This window comes from Eumetopias jubatus, unplaced genomic scaffold, assembly GCF_037043125.1.
Source record: "Eumetopias jubatus isolate StellerSeaLion01/CBP00866 unplaced genomic scaffold, mEumJub1_p1.0 scaffold_16, whole genome shotgun sequence".
In the NCBI taxonomy this organism is placed as follows: Eukaryota; Metazoa; Chordata; class Mammalia; order Carnivora; family Otariidae; genus Eumetopias; species Eumetopias jubatus.
Window position 1 is genome coordinate 80306124 of NW_028274822.1, and position 17934 is coordinate 80324057.

Consider the following 17934-nt stretch of genomic DNA (forward strand, 5'->3'; position numbering starts at 1 on the left):
TCCATCCCCAAAGCCCCAGCTCCAGTGTCTCGCAACCTCTGCTGGGAGGCTGGTATCAACTGTGCAGTGACAGCCCAGCCCAGTGGGGAGGAGGTGATAGACCACAGTGTTTTAGGCAAACAGGTCTGCCTGAAGGGCCCCCCCTCCCAGAACCACTTTGCCTGATCCTGCTCTGCCTTTCAGGACCTGGGGAAGGGTGAAAGCAGGTTTTCGGGTCCCCCAGGCATTCCTACCCATCCCACCAGGGCAGAAGGGATGAACAGTCCTGGGCTGGGATCTGGTCCCCGGCACCGTCCCCGCACTGCCAAGGGTTTCCCCAGTGACCCCAGGCCGAGCGTTCAACTTCAACATCCAGGATGCTGTGGGCTATGCTGGGGTTTCTGAGCAGGGAAGGGCGCTTCGCTTCATTAGCGTCCAGCTTTGTGAAAAGCATCGCCCAGCGTCCCCTGAGTGAGGCCTCCAGCACCACGGTCTGCGGGGGGTGTTGGGAGGTGGCATGCTTTGCCCTGCCTTCTCAGCGAATGAGGTGCCCCGGGAGCTTATTAGGATCCTGTGGGGCAGGAGTTGGGGTGGGAAGGGGGAGGGGTAGATACCTCAAGTGCAAAAAGCCCCTTAAAAGTGACCATTTACACCTGCAGCCTTTAAACATAGACTACTATTAAGTTTTGTAAGTTGCATTAAAAAAGTAATGAAGAATTGAGTTTCTGAATGTGTGACTTTGATAAATTGTATATAGCTTAAAAAAAAAAATTCCCACAAGCTAAGAACTGCCAGAAGGGATTTAATTTTAACCTACCATCTCCTGCCCATGTTTGGTTGTTCCCTTGTCCTTCTGAAAATGATCTGAGGATGTCCGGGGACGGCCTTACCCTGAGGCCCCAGAGCTGCCGGGTCAGAGCCCCACTCTGTGTGCATTCCTTACAAGGCCCAGCACCTGAAGCTGCATTTTTCTTTCAGGCCCCCCTAAATTTTATATTTCAGGACCCCCAAAACCCGAGTCCACTCTGACACAAAGTACTGAGCTCTGAGTCCTCTTGGAGAAATGCTTGAATAGAAAACGGTCAGCGGACACACTGGTCGGGTACCTATGCTGTGCATGCAGACTTCTGTCCTCAAGGGCTTTTCTTCCAGCAGGGAAGCCCCTCCCCTAAGTGAATCCCCAAACAGATATGGATTTTAGATCACGAGGAAAATACAGTAATTGCCTCTGGCACTTTTTCTTTAGTTGGGGCCACTTAAGTGGTGAATGCCTTAAACAGCAAATTTTACTTCCTGAGCACGCCGTGGCCGGCTCACCACCCTCCAGAAATAGATGCTGTGGAATCCTTCAAAGTGATGCCGGCCAGGAAGAGGTCTGATTAGATAGAGCCACATTACAAAAATATTTTTAGATTCATCAGGCCTCCGAATGTGGAGTGAGTCCTGGAGTAAACAGAGCCACAGACATACAAGGCAGAGAAAAGGGGAGCATTGTTTTTTTTGTTTTGTTTTGTTTTTTTAAAGATTTTTTATTTATTTATTTGAGAGGGAGAGAGAGATAGAGAGCATGAGAGGGAAGAGGGTCAGAGGGAGAAGCAGACTCCCTGCTGAGCAGAGAGCCCGATGCGGGACTTGATCCCGGGACTCCAGGATCATGACCTGAGCTGAAGGCAGTCGCTTAACCAACTGAGCCACCCAGGCGCCCAAAAGGGAGCATTGTTGATCGCCACCCAAGTACAGAGCAGCATTCTGTTTTTTTTTTTTTTTCTCAAGATGTTTATTTATTATTTGAGAGAGAGTGAGAGCGATAGCACGAGGAGGGGGAGCTCCAGAGGGAGAGGGAGAAGCAGGCTTCCCGCTGAGCAGAGAGCCCGATGCGGGGCTCGATCCCAGGACCCTGGGATCATGACCTGAGCCGAAGGCAGACGCTTAAAGACTGAGCCACCCAGGCGCCCAGGGCAGAGCAGCATCCCGACAGGCCCGAGCAGAAGTCTTGACTCTGCGTCCTGCTTTGCATCCCCTGGCAGCACTTAACCACTGCCCTGTGGGGTTCAGGGTCAGCTCACAGTCAAGTATGTATGTGGGAGCCCCAGCTGCCGTTAGCTGAGGGCTAATACGTGCCGGGCACAGGGCTGCACACCCACCTGCCTGGTCCCACGGGTCTTGGGAACCCTGTGAAGTTCACACCATTATCCCATCTTCCAGATTAAGAAACAGGCTGGAACCCCCAAATAACTCTTTTCCTCACTATCTAAGACTTATCTTTGGAGGGGTTTACTTATGGAGGGTCTTCCCTGCTTAGAAGAAAAGCCAAAGCCTACAGTGGTCATACTGCTTTTCTCTAAAGTAAGTCCTTTTAACCCAGTCACTTTGCTTTTATCCTGTTAGATAGCTAAAAAAAAGTCCTTTTTTTTTTTTTCTTTTTTAAAGTCTTCCCGACAGTGAAGAGTTGAGGTTCTGCCTACATCATCAGGCCATTTTGCTGTCACTGTTTAATGAAGTCCGAGAGTTAATGAGTCCTCCCTTTAAAGCCTCAGCTAGCATGGTGCACGTTCATCTGACAAAAACCCTCAGTTGCCTGGACAGCTCTCCAGGTGACAGTGGGTGCGAGCAGTCCCATCCGCTCAGGTGACAGAGCCGGGCAGGAGCCCCTTGGGTGTGAAGGGTGCCGAGATGTCCCCAAAGCAGGATGAAATTTTCTAAAGAGACTTGACTAATTCGCAGGTATTCGAATGTACAGTTTTTACAGAGATCCTTTCCTGGGTGATAGGACCTCCCGTGGCTGGCTCTGGTGCCCCAGATGCTGGAGTGAATGACTGGTGCACTTCCTTCCTCTCCTGGGGGCTCCTGTTGCGGGGGGTGGGGTGAGGGGGCGAGCGTGTGAGGGGGCGAGCGTGTGGGGGTGCCTGGAGAGAGGGAGGGAGAGTCCGAGAGGTGACTAGCATGTAGGCAAGTCCATTACATCTGAGCTAAGGAAAGAAACAGGATGGAGGGTGCCTCTCTTGGGACCGTGGTGGGGAGAGGGACCTTAGGGCAGGGAGCCACGTTTGGGCTAGAGCAGAAAGGACAGAAGGAGCCATGTGTGATGACGAGGGAAGGGGCTCTAGGCAGAGGCATCGGCAGACTCTGGTGGGATGCGCTGCTTCCCCACCTCCCTCCTGACCCCTCAGCCTCCTGCTTCATCTGCGCCAGCCTCGTGGATATTCCTGCCACGCCCGCCCCAGAGCTCTAGAACACACTCACTGTTCCTTCTTGCGGGGTTTCTTTTGGCCCTTGGGGCTGCAGAGTGTGTGTGGGGGGGGTGGTGTCCTGTGCACTGTAGCGTGTAGGGCACATCTTGGGCCTCTGCCCGCTAGATGCCAGTAACACCCCTCCCCCGGGATGATACCAAAAATGACCCCAGACGTGGCCACTGGGGTTGAGAACCTGCCACCCTGGTCTCTGCTCAAGCGTCACCTTTGCCAGGAGGCCCTCCCCAGTCACCCCTCTGAGACCTCGTCCAGTTCCCCGTGGTCTCTATCCTGCCCCTGCTTGGTTTGCTTGCGCAGTGCTCGCTGCTGCCGGAGACCCTCCGTTTTCCCTCTGTCTTCTTTCCCTTGCTGGAATCCCGGGAGGGATCCTATCTGTCCTGTTCACCGCTGGAGCCAGCACCTAGAACAGCGTCTGGCCCGTGGAAGGTGCTGGAATACTTGTTGCTCCCCTGTGATGAGGACATGGCCGGTGTCGGGAGGTCAGCTGGGTCCGGGCCTGGCGCGGGTACGGGAGAAGCTGAGAAAGCATGTGGCAGGGAGGCATGCCATGGTGATGCCGCTCTGGCTTTCAGAGGACGCACTCGCCTGGCAGCAAGGGGCCTGCAGCTTCTTCCGCCAGACCTTTTGTGCAAAGGCACATGGATGGGAGAAACAAATGCCTGGTCCATTTGGGGACTTCCTAGTGTTTCTTTTTTTTTTTTTTTTTTAAAGATTTTATTTATTTATTCATGAGAGACAGAGGAGGAGAGAGAGAGAAGCAGGCTCCCAAGGAGCAGGGAGCCCGATGCGGGACTCAATCCCAGGACCCCGGGATCATGACCTGAGCTGAAGGCAGACGCTTAACCATCTGAGCCACCCAGGCGCCCTTCCTAGTGTTTCTTAAACCTTAACCGTCCCGCAAGTTCCCCGGGGATCACGTTCAAGCGCAGGCTCTGATTCCGGGCCAGCTAAGGCTCCGTGTTTCTCACAAACCCCAAGTGATGCTGAATTGCTGGTCTGGGGATCAAGCACACTTTGAGTTGCTCAGCATTGCCTGGGGGAGACCCATGCATGATAAGTGAGGTTTGGCCCCTCCTGCATGAGTCCCCATGGGGGCCAGTTTCTCCAGTGCATACCATCTCATGGCCCCCATGTGGGAAATGTCACCTGCTAAAGGGTGGTCAGGGTGGGGGGCCGTCCAGGAGAGTCATGCAGGCAGCCCCCGGAGTAAAGACCCCTCTCGGGTGGACCAGTGCAAGCAGGGAGGCCAGAATTCCGGGCTGGGGACCTGGGGGGCCTCGCTGCGTCCTCAGCTGTTGGGTGGCTACACCCTGCTGGTGACAGAGGGCGGCCCGAGCCTGCAGAGAGAGCTTTGCAGTTGAGCAGGCCCTCGGAGCTGCCGGAAGCCACCCTGCACCGCAGGCTTGAGGAAGGGCCCCTCCTTGGTGGTTTCTTAGTCTTTCCTTCCCTTGCGGGCTGGATGCTTGCCTTCTTTCTGGGTCCCAGATGGGGCCTCTAGAGACTGTTGGGGGGCGAGGACGGGCAGATCCCCAACCAAGATTTCCGTTGTTTTCACTCTTTCAAGTAAAAACCTACAACCCAGAAGAAGTAGCAAGTATGAGGAAGTGTACGGGGCCGTTAGAGCCCAATTCAAACACCCCTCCTGGCCGTGGGACCGTGGCCTCCTCACTTCTCTCCCTGGGCCTCAGTTTCTCGCCTGTTAAATGGGGGTTATGGGTGTGTGGGGAGCAGTGTTTGCAAAGTGCTTAGCACAGCCTGGCACAGGGAAAGCCCTCTGGATGCCATTGGTGGGGGGAGTCTTTAAACCCCGGGGCTTAGCCCCCAGGAGGAGGTGTGCAAGTTGTGTGCCCCTGGGGCCTCTGGGGGGGACCCCTCCCCGCTGGTCACCACGGCAGCATTGCCGGACCCCTGGACCCCACACATCAGCTCCGGCCCCAGAGTCCTGGGCTCGTGGGGAGTAGAGCTCTTTCCCACGGTGCCGGTCTGGGCCCGGACACCCGGACACCTGCGGCTGAGCCGGTTCTACCAGCCCAGTGGGCACTGGGGGCGGGTGGGGAGGAAGGAGAATAAGACCGAAACTGGCATTTATGGGGCATTAAACTGTGGTCAACCTCTCCCAGGCTCTGGGCTTCAGGCCTGCAGTTGACTTGTTAAAAAGGGAAGTTGGCAGATATCTGGGGGTGTCCCCAAGGACCAGACAGCCAGACCTAAGTCTTCCTAGCATCTGCTTCCCAGAGATACTGTGCACTGTCTGTCTGTCAGTATCCTTCTTAGCAATAAGAAGTTTCTTTACCTTTGCCTCAGTTTCCCCATCTTTAACATGGGGATAATTGTCTGCCTTATAGAATAATGTAAAGCTCTTAGAGCAATACCTGTCACCTTGGGAGTACACAGAAAGTTAGCTGCTATTATTACTGTCCTAATATTATTTTATTTTATTTTTAAAGTTTTATTTCAGAGAGTGCACACACGTGAGCAGGGGAGGGGCCGAGGGAGAGGGAGAGAGAGAATCCTCGAGCAGACTCCCCTATGAGCACGTAGCCCAACGCGGGGCTTGATCCCAGCACCCCGAGATCATGACCTGAATCGAAACCAAGAGTCAGCTGCCTAACAGACTGAGCCACCCAGGCACCCTGATGGTTATAATTTTAAAATGAAGAGCTCACTGTCTGTCAGGCAGTATGCGAAGCACCGTATGTGTATTTATTGAATTTATTAATTTCATTAACCCCTTGACACTACCCAGACGTTCCCGTGATCCCCATTTTACAGATGAGAAATCTGAGGCTCCAAGACCTGAAGAGGCTTACCCAGGGTCACGTGCCTGGTCAGGAGCAGATCCTGAGCCGGCCCCGGGTGTACTTGATTTCACAGCCCCTTTGCGGTGGGCGGTGCTGGGTCTGCACCCCATTCACAGATGAGGAAACTGAGGCAATGAGCATCTGTCAGGTGGCTGTGTGAGAAAGCTGAGGTTTGCGTGTGGGTCCAGCAGGTACTTGAGGACTGGGGAGCAAGGGCAGCTGGGCTTCAGAGACACCTGCCCAGACCTGGGACCCTGTGCCCCCAGCCTGATTCCCAGCATCCGCCTCACCTCTGCCCCTATCAGTGGGAGGTCAGGCTGCTTTTTTTGTTAATTTTCTTCTGCACACACATGGTCAGGCTCTGCGGGGTCCTTCCTCCCTCCACCGTCAGCCCCAGGGAGCCCTCTGGCCCTCTGTGGGATTTCATGGTGGCTGGAGAGGGCTGCTGGTGGGTCCCTTCTTGCCCCCTTTTCAATCACGGGGCTCGGGTTTCTCCCAGCCCCCTAGAACCTGCAGCTTCCCTGTTGCTGGCCTCTGTTCCCTTCTGGGGAATTAACCAGACCCGTTTCCACGTCCCACGTGTGTCCCCAAATAGGATGCTCCTGGCAGCTCTGGGGGACAGCTCTGATAGCCTGTTCCCGAGCTTGGCAAGGTGCAGCTGAGGTTTGATGCTCTCCAAGGACCCCAGGGCAAGTCCTGGTGGGGGACTGAGCCTGGTGCTAGCCAGGTGCTCAAGACAGAATGGATGGGGAGTTGAGCCCTGCCCAGACTCACCACCCCTGTTCACTCTGCACACGGCTCACTGAGCACCTGTGCTGCCCCCAGCTGCGCAAGGCGCTGAGGACATGGTGCTCTGGACATGAGGGTCCCTGTCCCACGCTCTCTGGTGTGTGAAAGCTTCAGATGTCTGTGGCATCTGCTTGCCCACTTTACAGATAGGAAACTGAGGCCGGATTAGCGGTAGCCCGGACCCCTGGCCAATGAAAGCCGGGGGCGGGGGGTCGCTTCTTTTCCCTTCTCCCAAAATTCTCTCCCAAGCTCCACGTGGCTCCTCTGACCTGACTTGTCCCCGTGTGGGGGTCTCTGGGCGTTCTGTCTGTGGTCTCCGTGGTGGGTGGACGGCGTACCCAGAGAAAACGTCAGCTCCCAGGGAGGGCAACTTACAGACTGCACATACCCATGACCTCACACCCAGGTCAAAGGCAGAACATTCTCTGCCTCAGAGCCGCCTCCTGTCCCTTCCTGGTCCCCCTCCCCGAAGGCAGTTGACTTTTCTCCTGATTTCGGGCTGCATAGGTTAGCGCTGGTATCTTGTGCTCTTTATATAAAGAGGGTCATAGCGCAATGGTTCTTTGCTTTTTGGTTTTTAGACATATCTTAGGGAAATTTTTTAGCTGCCTTATTGAGGTACAATGCACGTATCATACAGTTTACCCATTTAAAGTACGCAGTTTGAGGAGCTTCTCATCACTCCCTCTCCCCTCCCTGCCATGAAACCCTATGCCGACTAGCCACCAACCCCACTATCACCCCAGCCCTGGCAGCCAACAGTCTGCTTTCTGTCTCTGGATCTGCCACGGATTGGCCTGTTGTGGTCATCGCAGATAAATGGATCCTCTAAGATGTGGCCGTTTGTGTCCGGCGTCTTCCGCTCGGCACCTGCCTTCGAGGTTCGTCTACGTGGTAGCGTGCATCAACACTGCGATCCTTTTTATGACCAAATAGTATTCCATCACCCCGGGCAACTGTTCTGAGTGTGCCCCTTCTTCAGACCTGGGATCTGAGGAATCTGAAGCATGGTGTCCATGGACACTGGCTCCTGAGTTTGGCCAGGTGACCCCCCCCCGGCCAAGTCAGCCCCACCGGGAGCCGCGGGCAGGGGGCGGACAGGAAGGAGTGTGGAGGTGGCTGTGGGCTCACAGAGGGATCTGGGCCTCCGAGCCAGGCTCCCCTCTCCCTTCTGGGAGGTGGGGAACAGGAGAGGGGTCAGTCATGTGCTTCTGCTGGAAGCTTCCAACCCAGACAGCGTTTATGTGTACGTGGTACCGCCTCCTTCCCGGCATGCGTTTGTTCAAGTTTTGAGCCCAAATCTGTTGACTAGCCCATCCCTGGACACACTCATCTGAAGTATCTGATCTCCTTCCACCTCCCCTGCCTGGGCGTGCATCCTTGCTCCCTGGGATTACCAGCCTCGGCCGTGGGTCCCTTCCAAGGCCACTGCCCCTTGAAGTCCATGGGACAGAAGAGAAAGTAGGAAGCAGATTCTGCGAGAAAAGGATGGCTTTTTGTGGGAAGGTCAAGTGGGCAAAGGCCTCCTTCCTTGCGGACCCACAGCCTGTCCCCCACCCAGCGACACCTGTGCCCAGTGGCACGGGGGCTGGGATTGAAATTCACCTTCTTCTGCCCCAAGCCCACACCTTTTTTTTTCCCCCAAACAGCTTTACAGAAATAGGGTTCACATACCATACAACTTGCCATTAAAATGTACAATTCCACGGCTTTCAGTCCCCTCAAAGGTGTGCGTCCAGCCCCACAGTCGATTTCTGAATCTTTTGATCATCATCTACGGAAACCTGGCCCCCTTAGCTGCCCCTCCCCAGTGTTCCCACTCCCCCGGTCCCTGGACGCCCCTGGCCTCCATTCTGTCTCTACGGATCCACCTGCTCGAGACATTTCATGTAAATGGAATCCGTCACTGTGTAGTTTGGGTGCCTGGCTTCTTTCACTCAGCACATGTAATGTTTTCAAGGCTCAGGTGTGTTGCAGCGTGGATTCCTCCTTCCTTCCTTCCTTGTTATGGATGAATAATACTCCATCGTCTGGGTGGGCCACGAATTGTCTACTCAGGTGACAGACGCTTGGGAGGTTTCCGCTGTGCGGCTGTTACGAATAATGCTTCTATGCCGGCCGTGTACCAGTTCTTACGTGGATGCATTTGTAGGCGTGGAAGGGCCGGGTCCCATGCTAACTCTCCAGTCCACCCGTGGAGGACTTGCCAGACTGTCTCCAGTCTCTAGGCCAACAGCCTGCTGGCCCCAATTCCAGATTGGCCAAAGCAGGGTCTCCTCACCGGGGGTCTGTGATGGGCCTCAGGTGGCCTCTGACCCCTCATAAGGGGGCACACATCCTGTGTGTCTGCGTTTTTCTGGGGGTGAATGTCCAGGACACAGAGCGTCTTGGAGCCTTCAGATCCTCCCAGCTCCTAGTGGTCCAAGGTTAGAGCAGATGGCAGATCAATGCAGTGTGTTCCAGTCTTGTCTCTGGACTTTTCTAATGGGACTTGCTCAGGACTAAGAAATACAGCCTGATAAGTGGTGAACATGCCATGTGACCTTGGCTTTTTTCCCCCCCTCTCTCTTTTCTCGGTGCTTCTCCCTCCTGGGACCCAGCAAGGAGAACTTCAACAACGTCCCTGACCTGGAGCTCAACCCAATCCGATCCAAAATCGTCCATGCCTTCTTCGACAACAGGTGCGTCTTTGTCCCTGAACCAGCCCTAAACCACCCTACTCTTGTGAGGGACATCCCCTCGTTTTTGCTGAGCTCTCTTCCTCAGAAGGGAGTCGCTAGGTCAGCCCACATGAAGAGAGGGGACTACACAGGGGCTGGGTGCCAGGAGGCCGGAATCGTTGGGCGCCGTCTTGGAGGCTACCTCAGTTTCCGTATCTGGAAAATGAAGGTCACAATAGCGTCTGCCTCTCAGGGTTGCTGAGGGTGCACTGGGACAATGTGCACTAAGGAGTTGGCTGTCATTCTGCTTGTCACCCTGACGTGCAGAGAAACTGAGGCACAGGCGGTGGTACAGTGTCCCAGAGCTGAGGCTCCAACCAGAGCTCATGCCCTCAAATGTCCAGCGTTGTTGGAGTTGAAAGACTTGTGTGACTGCATGGAGACTTGCTGTGTCTGAGGCTCTATCAAGAGTTGGGTGGCCATACGCCCTCCCCAGGCTGCCAGGGCCCTAGGCCTGCCCCCCATGTCTACAGAGATGGCTGAGAAACTGGGAGAATTGGCAGAAAGAGGAAGGAAGGGAACAGGCGTGCTGTGGCCAGAAGATGGGTGGTGACTTCCCAGAGGGGTTTCAAGTTTGTGAGTCTGAGCCACTCAGCTCTGGTTCTGCCAGGGCTGTGTGGCCCTAAGCAAGAAGCTGAGACTCCCTGAACCTCCCCTGGTCGTGGGTAAGGGTAGGTGTCCTCAGCTGCCCTGAAGGATGCAGACGCCTGCCTGTAGGGCAAGGCCTGAGAGGCTGACCAAGAGTTAACAAGGCAAAGCCGAGAGAAAAGGTGTTCTGGGAGGCCCGAACTGCATGTGCAAAGGCCCTGTGGCATAAGAAAGTAGAGCAAGTGTGGGTGGCAGAAAGGAGGTCTGGCCAGAGCATGGAGAGGCTATGCGAGATGAGAGGTGTAGGGAGGGCAGGGCTGCACCGTGCATCCCCTTGACCAGCAAGAGGGCTCTTGACCTCAACCTGGGAGGAGCAGCGGGGGGCGCTGACGTAAGGTTTAAGGCAGGGTGGGGATCGCAGACTCTGGCTGCCGGTGAGCTGTGGGGGACGGAGGCCGGGAGGGGTGTACTGTGGTCCCCCAGGCTGGAGGCAGGGCTGCTGAGGGGAGATGGAGGGCAGCAGGCAGCCCTGTGACACCTGGGAGGGAAGCAGGGAGGACAGAGGGAAGGATGGGCCTGGGGTTGGAGGTGAGCAGCCGGTACCAGAGGAGTCTGCACGGACGATTGTCACATTTGCCAGAAGGACGGCACACAGTCTGTGGTGAAGATGGGGTTGGAATGCTCTTTTTGCCTCATGGGCCCACACCTGCCTGTACGTGTCCGTGAGGCTTGTTTCCAAAAGGCTCTGCGCAGATCTGGCCCCTTGGGAAGCTGGCCAGGCATCGGGGACGCAGCCTTCTGTGGGGCACAGCTGGGGGGGCCGGTGGCTCCCACAGCCTGAGGTGAGCTAGGGTGGCCCTGCTGGTACCAGCTGCTTCCTGGGGCCTAGCAGGCTGGTCCCCTGAGCCTCCCCCTGCCCTAGCAGGGAATGTGTTCAGACTGGAGAGAGGGCGCTCCTGGTGTAGATGAGAATGTTCTGGGTCCTGACTGGGGCGTGGGTTATACAGGTGCATACTGTTCAAATGCAAAATCTGTGCCTTTGTATGTAATTATTTCTTAAAACAAATCTGACCCCGGGTCGCAGCTTGGCTTTCATCTGTCACCCTTGGGAACTGGGCACGGCTCCAGGAACTGTTTTCTCAGCTCACGGGGTGGCATTCAGGTGTCTGCTGGGCTCCTGTCCATGAGCCTCTGCCTGGGGGGTGGGGTGTGGGCCTGAGGCTGGAGCTGTGGCCTCTGGCTAGGGGACAGGAAGGCAGGGCCCACACAAGCAACCACTGGATTTGGGGGCGGCCAGTCAGAGGCAGGAGAGATACCCCCCCACCCACTTACCTGGAGGGTCTGACAGCCATCAGAGGACTGGGCAGGTGCAGTGCTGCCTGCAAGGGGGCGGGGAGGGATGTTAATCGGTCAGGGAATGCTGAGTGTCCAGAAGGTGGATGTCGAACCAAACCTCTGGGGGCCCCTGAGGAGTGGAGGGTGACAGGAGGGGGTGTGCTGGCCTGGGGTGGATGGTGAGACCAACACCCACCTTCTGGGGCCTGGGGGAGCAGGGGGAGGGATTGAGGCTTACCCTGAGATTTGAAGCCTCGGGAGGGCTTGGAGCTGGGGAGCAGTAGGGTGCGATTTGCATTTTGCAAAGCTCCCTCTGGTCCCGCTGGGGATGGTGGAGGCTGAGGTAGGCCGTGGCAGGTGCGTGAGTGGGCAGGCAGCCTGGAAATCTCTGAAGAGGGGAAGATTTAGGAAGGACTCCCCCAGCCTTGCCCCAGAACAGCTTGGGGCCTGCAGCTAAGAGGCTGTTGTACACTCTTCTCCATCCTTCACTTTTTTTTTTTTAAAGATTTTATTTCTTTATTTGTATGAGAGAGAGAGCGAGCGCGCGTGCACTCGTGAGCGCACAAGCAGTGGGGAGCTGCAGGCAGAGGGAGAAGCAGGCTCCCCGCTGAGCAGGGAGCCCGATGTGGGGCTTGAAACCAGGACCCTGGGATCACGACCTGAGCTGAAAGCAGATGCTTAACCGACTGAGCCACCCAGGTGTCCCCACATCCTTTGCTTCTTGTCCCGGAAGTCCTGAAGTGGTGGGGGGAGGACTTTGGAGTGTGTCCCAGAGACAGAATTTTCCTCTCAAGAAAGACCAGGGTCAGCCTTGCTTCCTAAGATCCTTTAGGACCTGGACTGTGGATGGAGGGCAGGGTGAGCAGGGTCCTTCCCCACCTCCAAGGGCTCCGTTCCTTACAGAATCATTAGAAAATTAAGGATGAAAAAGATTGCTCTAAACTGGGCATCTTTGCAAAAGGAATGAAAGCTGCTCGCTTGCTGAGCCCCTGCTGTCTGCCGCCAGGCACCATGCAGCCACGAGGCAGACCCTGCTGGAGCCCCGCCTGGAACGTGGGCTCTTGCTGGCACCTTCTGCAAAGCACATTGCTAGGGACAACCTCGAGCCTGCCTTGACTTATTAAAAGATCTGAAGTTATCAGTAAACTTTGTACTTTGACAGTAAACCAGTGACTCAGCACTACCGAGCTGATCACTACCGGAATTGCAAACAGCTTGATAGAGAGCAGGAGTCGGCTAACTTTTTCTGTAAAAGGCCACAGAGTAAATATTTTAGGCTTCATGGGCCATGTAGAGTCTGTGACAGCAGCTCCGCTCTGCCGTGGTGGCATGAAAACAGCCACAGACGCCGGGTAAATGAATGGGTGTGGCCGTGTGCCAATAAAACTTTATTTAAAGACATTGACATTTGAATTTCATGTAATTTTTGTGAAATTTTGTCATGAGATGCTATTATTACTTTGGGGTTTTTTCTCCCCCCAAACATTTTTTCAACTATTTAAAAACCTAAAACCCCTTCTTCTTCCATGGACTGGACAAAAATAAGCGGCAGGCGGGGGTTGGGCCATGGACAACGGTTGGCCAGCTTCAGATCCGAAGGAAAGGGTCAAGAGAGGTGGCTCGATGAGTTACTGCATTGCTCGGTGCCTTGGTTTCCCCACGTGTGAGCCCTCACCAACAGCAGCGTGGTTGTGCTCTCGCCCCGGCCCCCCGTGCGGTGAGCTCTGGGATGGCAGCACTGGGCTTGGGCTAAACCTCCGGGGGCACCCCCGTCCCGCCCTGGCGCCCCTGCAAGCAGGTTGCTGGGAAACGGAACCCAAGGCTGAGACGGCCATCACGGGCGACGCGTGGGCCCAGAAGGGCTGCGTTCCCCAAAGCATCGCAGGCGAAGGGACGGGATCCGGGTTCATGCGCTGCCGACGTGTTCCTCTCTCCTCCCGTAGGAACCTGCGCAAGGGGTCCAGCGGCCTGGCTGACGAGATCAACTTTGAGGATTTCCTGACCATCATGTCCTACTTCCGGCCCATCGACACCACCATGGACGAGGAGCAGGTGCAGCTCTGCCGGAAAGAGAAGTTGAGATGTGCGTGTGCGTTGGGGCCGGGCCGCGTCTCCCTGGGTCTCCCCGCGCCCCTGCAGCCGGCGGGTGGGCGAGTGTGGGGGGGAGGGCCGGGGGATGCCAACCCACGTCCTTTGGGAGGTCCGTCCCAGTTGACAGCACCCACGGAGGCCCCCGGGGGGTGTCTCTCCCCCCAGGTTGTGCCGTGGCGGCTGGAGTTCTCAGGGGATGTGAAAAGAGCAAGGCCCTTGGTTCAGACAGACCTGGGCTCCCATCGGGCCCCTTCTGCTGAGCAGCCATGTGACCTTGAACCGGGACACGGGGTGCTGATTGTGAACACACGCTGGTTCTGCGGCTCAGTGAGGTCACCCAGGCAGCGCGCGCCCTTGGCACCTGGGAGGAGCTCCGTGAACCTGTTTCTTCCCTCGTCCTTGAGCTGCCTCAGACGCCAAGTTCACCAGACAGGCCTCTGGCTGATCTGTTCTGGCAGAGCCCCCCTGGGCTCTGGAGCCTGCTTGGTTGTGGTCCGGGCTGGCCAGCAGCATGGGGTCCCAGGGTGGCCTGCGTCACATGTCCCTGCTCCGTGCAGACTTTCCCAGGACTCCTGACATCCCACCGTAGGCCACCGGGAGGCCCAGGCTTGTTAGGGGAAACAAGTAAACATGGGGACTGGGCCGTATTTAGCTCTGGAATGCGTATGTGAGGGCTGGTGGGAACTCTCCGGGCTGGGGGCCCCAGAGGCCCCCCTCTGGTGCTCCGGACCAGGGGGGCAGCCCAGTGTCGGCCCAGCGTCCCACCTGCTCTGAGGGCCAGGTCAGAGGTCGTGGGGGCTCCCAGTTTCCCTTCCCTTAATGGGGCGGCCGTGGGCAAACATGTTAACTTCTCTGTGCTTCCATAGTATAGTCTGTGTGTGAAATGGGCTCAGGGCAGCCTCGCCTCGTGGGGTCACGTGTGGATGAGACGTGAAGATGTTTGCCGCACGTTGCCCGGGGTGTCCGGTCCATGCTGGATCAGTGGCAGTGTGGGGGACTTGGTGAGCTGCAGGCTGAGCTGCTGGGCCGGAGGGGCTGCCTTCTCTTCCGCTCTTGGCCTCTTCCTGGGCTGCCCGATGCAGAGTGATGTCCATCAAGGGGCAAAGCGAATGACACAAAGTGGACTAACCAGAGGAGGTGCTGGTGTCCCTCCCCTGTGCCCACGGGGGGCTGGCTCAGACCGGCCGGAGGCCAGAATGTTGGCAGTGGGGTCCATGACCTGCCGATGAGAGCTGCCTGCTTGGGTCTTTGAGGAATGATGCTTCATTAAAAAAAAAAACCAAAAAAACAAAAAAATTTAAGTAATCTCTGTACACAATGTGGGGCTCAGCCAGGTGCCCTGAGAATGACAATTTGAAATAACATTGCTCTGTCTTTGCATCAGTGTCCCCTCTGTGCTCAGAGTGTGCAGGGATCCTTGGTCTTGATCCACCAGCTCTGTGGTTCCCTGAGCCCGTGCAGCACCCAGAAGTAGATGCTGTTGTTGTTATTCCCATCTGACAGATGGGAAAGCTGAGGCTCAGAGAAGTTAGGTCATTTGCCTGAGGTCACCCACCAGGAAGTAGGCAGTCTGACCCCACGGCCTTTGCCCTTGACCCCTACATTATGGATGTCTTTCGCTCATTTTGAGCAAGAAGGTTGGGGAAGCAGGGGGATGCAGGGCTCCCCTCCCGGCTCGTCTGACCGAGCCCCCCCCCCCCCTGTCGCCCCCAGTTCTGTTCCACATGTATGACTCGGACAGCGACGGCCGCATCACCCTGGAAGAATATCGAAATGTAAAGTATGCTCCTCCGCCCGCCGGCCAGGGCTCCTGGCCCCTCCCCGCCCCCGGCCCGGATGGAGGCCCGAGGTCACCGTGTGTCTACCTCGCCTGGCAGGTGGTGGAGGAGCTGCTCTCCGGAAACCCGCACATCGAGAAGGAGTCGGCCCGCTCCATCGCCGACGGGGCCATGATGGAGGCAGCCAGCGTGTGTGTGGGGCAGATGGTGAGCCGTGTCCCTGGAACCCCCGACCCCCTGCCCCCGACCAACCCCTGCCCCGCCTTGCCCGGCTGGCTTCTGGAAGGCCATGAGGGGAGACCCCCAGGCCATCGGCTCGCCACACTGTCGTCAATCTAGGACAGTGGCTGGGAGGGGATTTCCGGCCTGGGGACGGACAGGGTCAGCAGGGGCTCCCCTCTGGGCTCCTTCGTCTGGGGCCCCGGCGCAGACCTGGGAGTGGTGACGTGCGTCGACAAGATGGAGGAGTGGGGCTCAGGGCCGGCGCCTGTGGAGGGGAGCCCCCCACCGGCCCCCAGGAGGGATGCGTGGGCCAGAGGTGGGTGGCCGTGGAGGCTCCACGTTGCTGCCGAGGGCCGGCGGCCGGGCTGAGCATCGGGGTCTCTGCACGGGTGCTGGACACCCCTGGAGGCTCGTCGGGTCATGCTGGTGTCGAGCTGGCTGGGGCATCTCTCAGGACTGTGGACCGGTTAGAGCAGGGCTGCTCCCCCTGGTGCTGGTGACTCGTGGGGCGGGACAGCCGTCCGTGGTGGGGACAGTCCTGTTTAGCCGCGTCCCTGGCCTCCACCCACTGGATGCCAGTCACTCCCTCCCGGTTGTGACAACCGAGGACGTCTCCAGACACGGCCAGGTGTCCCTGGCGGGGGAACGGGTTCGTCCCCGGGGAAGAACCAGTAACGAGAGGGGCACAGACGTAGCTGGTCCACAGAGGGGGTGCTGCGCGGTGACCGAGTGAGCAGGGGCTACCAGCAAGCACGCGCTGGGTTGTCGGGCTGTGGGGGCACGTGCAGATACGCCCCAGGCAGGCCGGGCGCCCCCCGCCCCCGCTACGCTCCTGTCCCCCGAGGGCAGCTGCACGGTCTGTGCACACATCATCCTAGGGACACCCCGTGCACTGTTTCGTAGGTTTGTAGTCTCGTGTTCCTGGTGGGGAAACCAAGGACATAAGGAACTTTCTGGAATCCAGGGGCAGCGATCCTTACTCTGCCTGGTGGACTCACTCTTGTAGGGCTGGGTCCGGGCTGGCTAGCCCCTGACACGGTGGCTTTGAGCCCCAGGACCCCGAGGACAGGCACCCAACCCTCTCTGTGACTTTGTTCGCTGAGGGTTTCGGCTGGTCCCACTGAGGCCATCGCCTCTTCACACCTGTGTATTTCATGTGGCCGTGGCTCCAGACACCTGTGGCTTTGGGCTCACCAGGGCCTGAGTGGAGGGGTGTCTTCCTGCCGGAACCTGCTGTTTGTGCTCCAAGCCTGCCATCGCGGGGCCTGCTCCCCGGGGGTGGGGGCTGTGGTCATTGCGGTCATTGTATTGGCCTGTGTTTTATCTGTCTGCCTCTCAGACCCCGGGGGAGGCTTCTGGGAAACCACCCCACTCAGCAAATTGCCTGCGGCACGGAGAGCTGGTGACCTCAGTGGGGAGCGCAGGGATCCGTGCCCTGTTGTCGAGCCAAATTCCCGTTTGATTTAATGACACTCTCCTCCTTTAAATGGCTCCCCATCCCGCTCCACTTTCAACTGGTGACAGTTTTCTTAATTTGCTGCAGTAAAATAGTTGGCGGCTGATAGCTGCTGACCTGCATAAGCTGCACAAACCTCAGGGGCGGAGGCATTTTAGAGCCGATATCTGCTCTCCGGGTGTGTGCCCCGAGTGTCTTTCATTTATTTACGGGTCCTCGGTGTGCTCTTAAAATATTTTCTCCTGCAAACATCGGTCAGATACATGAGCTGTGGGCGCTCACACCCGCGTGCAGGACGAGGGCCGGCCACGCGGCTCAGTACCGTGCGGCCTCTGAGGACGCTTAACGGGCCCGCCCGAGCTGCCACCGGGGCGCCAGTGGGCTTCCAGAGCCGGCTCTTGACTGGAGCAGTGCTGGCTTTCCAGAGTGTCTTTCTCTGGAAGGACCCATGGCTTGAGGATGGGGCTGCTAGGCCGGGGGTCTCAGCTGGGGGGGTGGGGGGCTGCCCCCACCCACCCCTGCCTCCCTCCACGCACGCCCACCCTCCCATCCTGCTCTCGGGCTGTGGAGCCCCGTCTGTAATTAGCTCTCCTCGGCTGCTCTCTCTCTCAAGGCAACCCCGGGTCCCTGGGGCATCCACCTCTCCCCGTGCCCCTGGGCGGGAAGAGCAGGGAGCCCCAGGGGACAGGCCCGGGAAACTGGAGAACGGGTTGCATTTATAAGATTTGAAAGTATATATAGATTAGTTTTCTGGACGAAAAACAAGTGTTAGGAAACCCCAAAGGGTGAGGAATCCAATCAGATGCTTGGAGCCCGCTGGGCTCCTCCCAGCTAGACCAGTGGCCTGGCCTCCGTGAGCCTCAGTGGCCTTGTCTCTAAAATGGGAGTAAGGGCAGGATCCAGGCGGCAGACACCCAGGGTGCC

General features: G+C 57.3%; 1 protein-coding gene across 3 annotated transcripts in view; it reads left to right on the forward strand.

Annotated features, from left to right (window-relative positions):
- Window positions 1–17934, forward strand: part of TESC (tescalcin) — a 45912-nt gene that overhangs the window by 24573 nt on the left and 3405 nt on the right. For 2 of the 3 annotated variants that reach the window (XM_088019485.1, XM_088019486.1), the window contains exons 3-6: window positions 9421–9501; window positions 13407–13552; window positions 15268–15329; window positions 15432–15539. In XM_088019485.1, coding sequence (XP_087875611.1) covers window positions 9421–9501; window positions 13407–13552; window positions 15268–15329; window positions 15432–15539 — 397 coding nt within the window. The remainder of the gene's footprint in view (window positions 1–9420; window positions 9502–13406; window positions 13553–15267; window positions 15330–15431; window positions 15540–17934) is intronic. The other variant, XM_028116543.2, reaches the window with a different exon arrangement.